The 5,440-nt window shown below is 39.0% G+C and overlaps 1 protein-coding gene across 1 annotated transcript in view; it reads right to left on the minus strand.

Annotated features, from left to right (window-relative positions):
• The window catches only part of LOC107184540 (highly divergent homeobox-like), a 36,758-nt gene extending 33,554 nt beyond the window's left edge, over window positions 1-3,204 (minus strand). Inside the window, exon 1 of the mRNA XM_015569968.1 lies at window positions 3,002-3,204. Within this exon, the coding sequence (XP_015425454.1) occupies window positions 3,002-3,173 (172 nt within the window). The 5' untranslated portion in view covers window positions 3,174-3,204. The remainder of the gene's footprint in view (window positions 1-3,001) is intronic.
• Window positions 3,205-5,440: the final 2,236 nt, after the last annotated feature.

Here is a 5,440-nt window from a genome sequence, read left to right on the forward strand (position 1 = left end):
TAAGCGCAATTAATATTTGACCACGGAGGCAAGAACATGCAATGGAGCCAAGATACACTCTTCAATAAATGGTGGTGGGAAAAATGGACAGATACATGCAAAAAAAAAAAAAGAGAGAGAGAGACTAGACCACAAACTTACACCATACACAAAAATAAACTCAAAGTGGATAAAGGACTTAAACATAAAATGGAAACCATAAAAATCTTAGAAGAAGGTATAGGCAGCATAATAACAGTAATTTGTCGGAGCAATATCTTTACTGACACAACTCCTAGGGCAATGGAAGCTAAGGAGAAAATAAACAAATGGGACTACATTAAACTAAAAAGCTTCCACACAGCAAAAGAAACCATCAAGAAAACAACAGGAAAGCCCACTGCATGGGAGAACATATTTGCCAATGTTATCTTTGATAAGTGTTTAATCTTCAAAATTTATAGAGAACTCATACAACATAACAAAAGGAAGACAAACAATCCAATCAAAAAATGGGTAAAGGGCAAGCCCTCCCCCGCTACAAAAAAAAATAAAAGAAAAAAAATGGGCAAAGGACCTAAATAGACACTTTTCGAACGAGGACATACAGAAGGCCCAGAGACATATGAAAACATGCTCAAAGTCACTAATCATCCGAGAGATTCAAATCAAAAGAACAATGAGGTACCATCTCACACCTGTTAGAATGGCTATCATCAACACATCAACAAATGACAAGTGCTGGAGAGGATGTGGAGAAAAAGGAACTCTCATGAACTGCTGGTTGGTATGCAGACTCCTGCAGGCACTGTGGAAAACAATATGGCGTTTACTTACAAAATTAAAAATGGAACTGCCATTTGACCCAGTAATCCCACGTCTAGGAATATATTCTAAGAAACCAGAAACACCAATCAGAAAGGATATATGCATCCCTATGTTCATAGCAGCACAATTTACAATGGTTAAGATTAGGAAACTGCCTAAGTGCCCATCAGCAGATGAGTGGATTAAAAACGGTGGTACATCTACACAATGGAATACTATGCTGCTGTTAAAAGGAAGGAACTGTTACCATTTGCAACAGCATGGATAGAACTGGAGAGCATTATGCTAAGCGAAATAAGCCAGTAGGAGAAAGATAAATATCATATGATCTCATTCATTTGTGGAGTCTAATGAACAACATAAACTGATGAACAAAAGTAGAACCAGAAGCATAGAAGCATCAAACAGACTGTCCAACCTATGAAGAAAGGAGGGGGTGTTGAGGGGGGTAGGAGATCAACAAAGGACTTGTATGCATGCATATAAGCATAACCAATGGACACAGATTAGGGGTGAGCTGGGGGTGGGGGCGATCAGGGAGAGGTCAATGGGAGAAAAAGGAGACTTATGTAATATTTTAAATAATAAAGAATTTATTTTTGTTTTAAAAAGGACTACAAATGTTGGTGCAGATATTGAGAAAAGGAACCCTTGTACACTCTTGATGGAAATGTAAATTTGTACAACCATTATGAAAAATAGTATAGAGATTCCTCAAAACATTAGCAATCCCTCTTCTGATTATGTAACCAAAGATATTAGATCAGTACCTCAAAAAGGTATTTTCACTTCCATGTTCATTGCAGCAATATTTACATTGGCTAAGATATGAAAATAACTTAAGTGTCTGTTGACAGATGAATAGGTAAATAAATTTATATATTTTTATACATTTATGCATAAATTTATATATAATCTATAATAATGAAAGCATAATATGCCAATTAGACTGGATGTCTTTCCAGATGAAGCTGGGGCTGCAAGGGCTGAGCCCCTTGCATGAATTTCATGCATTGGGCCTTCCCCTGGCTGCCAACACCAGCTTCCCTCTGGCACCTGGGACCCAGTGTTCTCTTTGGCCGCCGGCAGGCACCTGGGACCCAGGCTTCCCTCACAGCCCTAGATTCATCTGGAAGGACATCCAGTCTAATTAGTATATTGAGCTTTTATTATTATAGACTAGAGACCTGTTGCATGAAAAGATTCATGCAATAGGCCTTCCCTTCCCCTGGCTGCCTGCACTGGTTTTCCTTCAGCACCGGGGACCCAGGCCTTCGCTCCGGCCAGAGCCGCCTTCAAAGCCTTTGCTGCTCTGGCCAGAGCCGCTTGGATCGCTGCTCCAGTTGGAGCAGCTTTGATCATTGCTCCAGCCGGAGCCGCCTTCAAAGCCTTTGCTGCTCGAGCTGGAGCCACTATGATCGCTGCTCCGGCTGGAGCCGCCTTCAGTCTTCGCTCTGCTGCCTCCGGCCTACATATGCAAATTAACCGCCATCTTTGTTGGTGGTTAATTTGTATATCTCACTGATTAGCCAATGGGAAGTGTAGCAAAGGTATGGTCAATTACCTTGTTTGTCTATTATTAGATAGGATAATAGAATATTATTCAACTGTAAAAAGGAGATCCTGCCATTTGCAAAGTACACAAATGAAACTGAGGACATTATGCTAATTGAAATAGACACAGAAAAAATAGTACTGCATGATCTCACTTATATGTGGGATTTTAAAAAGTCAGTTACATACAAGCAAAGAGTAGGATGATAGTTACCAGGGTGGGGAGGTGGGGAAAATGGGAGATAATTATTAAAGGGTATAAAGTTTCAATTACATAAGATGAATAAGTTTAGAGATTTAAAGTACAACACAATTATAATTAGCAATACTATACTGATTACTAGAAATTTGCTTATCGATTAAATATCAGTGTTCTTATCATACACAACAAAAAGGTAACTATTTGAGGATATGTGAATTAGCTTATTTTAGTACTCATTTTACTATGTATATGTATAGAAAAGCATATACTTTAAATATATATGTTATCATTGAAACATAGAAGAAAATAAATCCATTTCTTTTAATATGTTTGACCAAATATTTTGAGTTTAGATTTAAAGTCCAGTAAGCTGAAAATAAACTAATAATGTATCAAATTTACAAAAGCTATAATTAGGATGTGCAGCATATAAAATACCTTGAGAGCTTCCTTCAGACAAACAGATGGATGCTTCATCATTTCTGTCATTATCTTCTTCTACTTCAGGACCAGCTTCCTCTCTTGTTGTGATTGCAGACAAAGAACCGGACTCTGGATGCTCAGAAAAATCAGCAGGGCCTCCCCTTGGAGGTGGAACTTCAATCCCCATTAAACGATACTTTCTTCTTCGATTCCCAATCCAAGTCTTTATAAGAGAAATACAAGAGGAAGTTTTGTAAACATGGAAATTTAGCAGTCTAATCATTAAAATAATGAATGGATGCTGCATAAAACATGATTAAAAGGATTAAATAGGTACCTAGAATAATGAAATTTTATTATTGCTCAATTAGTTAAAATAAAATGATTGTTTTCAATTTTTACATATATTATTAGCAGAAAATGGCATTTATTTAAATATTCAGACTTTCAAGAAACATGTTGAAGAATGCATTTTGATTTATATATTTATTTCTGTAGAAAATAATCCACCAAATCTTTCAAAAGGAACTTTAATTGGTTCTTTCTCTAAAAGGACCACGCATATAGCTGAAATCATAATTCATCTCCCATTTTGAATCTTGCTCTTTATAGGTGAAAATGTGGTTTCTATTAACTTTGGCTACATGATGGTTACCTGGGTATTTCATGTATTCTAAATTTTCATTTTATTGGCTTTAGAACCATTTAAAAAATGTTTACATTAAAATAAGTTTGCCCTAACTGGTTTGGCTCAGTGGGAGCATCGGCCTGCGAACTAAAAGGTCCCAGGTTCGATTCTGGTCAAGGGCATGTACCTCGGATGCAGGCACATCACCAATAGGGGGTGTCAGGAGGCCGCTGATCGATGTTTCTCTCTCATTGATGTTTCTAACTCTCTATCCCTCACCCTTCTTCTCTGTAAACAATCAATAAAATATATTTTAAAAAATAAAATAAGTTTGAAGTCACAGGAAGTTGAAGAGATAGGTCTTCATTCAGTTGCCTCCAATTAGCATTTTACATAATTATAGCATAAAAACAAAAACAGGAAACATATTACAAAATATGTGTATACAATTCCGTGTTCCCTTATCACACCATTGTTCTTCCCTTCCCTCTTACCATTTCCAACACCTGACAAATAATAATCTATATTTTTGAGAATGTTATATAAATGGAGCCATATAGCATGTGACTGTTAATTTTTAATTTATATATTTACTAGAGGCTCAGTGCGCAAAATTTATGCACTGGAGGGAGGGTCCCTCAGCCTGGCCTCCTCCCTCTCGCAGTCTGGAACCCCTCGGAGGATGTCTGCCTGCCAGCTTGTGGCTGGATGGCCTTCTGCTGCTGCACCGCTTGCTGCTTGAGCTTCAGCAGCTGCTGCACATGCTCAAGCTGGGACACCATGGTCTGTCCTGTGAACACCATCAAATGGGTGAGTCAAGCATGGAGGCAGGCTCACCCTGAGTTCCCTGCACTTCCCTGAGTCACTGAGTTGTTCAGACTGCCTGCCTTCTTAAGAGAACAGCACCGGAATCGGGCCTAAGCTCAATAGTATTGCTGCGGAGTTGGGAGAGGCTCCCCCCATGGCAACTGCACTCACCAGCTGTGAGCCTAGCTTCTGGCTGAGCAGTGCTCCCCGGGTCGGGGCGCACTGACCACCAGGGGGCAGCTCCTGCATTGAGCGTCTGCCCCCTGGTAGTCAGTGAACATCATAGTGACTGGTGGTTCCACCAGGCATTCCACAATTCAGTTGATTTGCATATTAGGGTTTTATTACATAGAATTTTGCATTTTACATTTTTATTGTCTTAAGTTTTACATAGGTCTCCTTCTTCCTTGATTAACACCCCCACCCATTCCCATGCCCAAGGGCAAGCCCCCAGCGCCCCAGTGTCTGTGTCCATTGGTTATGCTAATATGCATGCATACAAGTCCTTTGGTTGAGTTCTAAACACCCCTACTTCCCCTGTAATTTGTCTCTGGATTTATTTTTGCTCAACAGTTTATGTTGATCATTATATTCCACATATGAGTGATATCATGTGATGTTTATCTTTCTCTGACTGGCTTATTTTGCTTAGCATAATGCTCTCCAGTTCCATCCATGCTGTTGCAAATGGTAAAAGTTCCTTCCTTTTTATAGCAGTGTAGTATTCCATTGTATAGATGTACCACAGTTGCTTTTTTAATTTTTTTTATTGATTTAAGGTATTACATATGTGTTCTTATCGCCACATTGCTCCGAACCTCACCCCCCAACTCATAACCTCATCCCCTATTGTCTGTGTCCATTGGTTAGGCTTATATGAATGCATACAAATACTTTGGTTAATCTCTTCCCCTTACCTCCACCCTTCCTTACCTTCCCTTTGAGGTTTGATGGTCTGATCGATGCTCCTCTGCCTCTGGCTGTGTTTCTGTTCATCACTTTATGTTGTTCATTATATT

The sequence above is a fragment of the Myotis davidii genome, unplaced genomic scaffold, assembly GCF_000327345.1.
Source record: "Myotis davidii unplaced genomic scaffold, ASM32734v1 scaffold1206, whole genome shotgun sequence".
In the NCBI taxonomy this organism is placed as follows: domain Eukaryota; kingdom Metazoa; phylum Chordata; class Mammalia; order Chiroptera; family Vespertilionidae; genus Myotis; species Myotis davidii.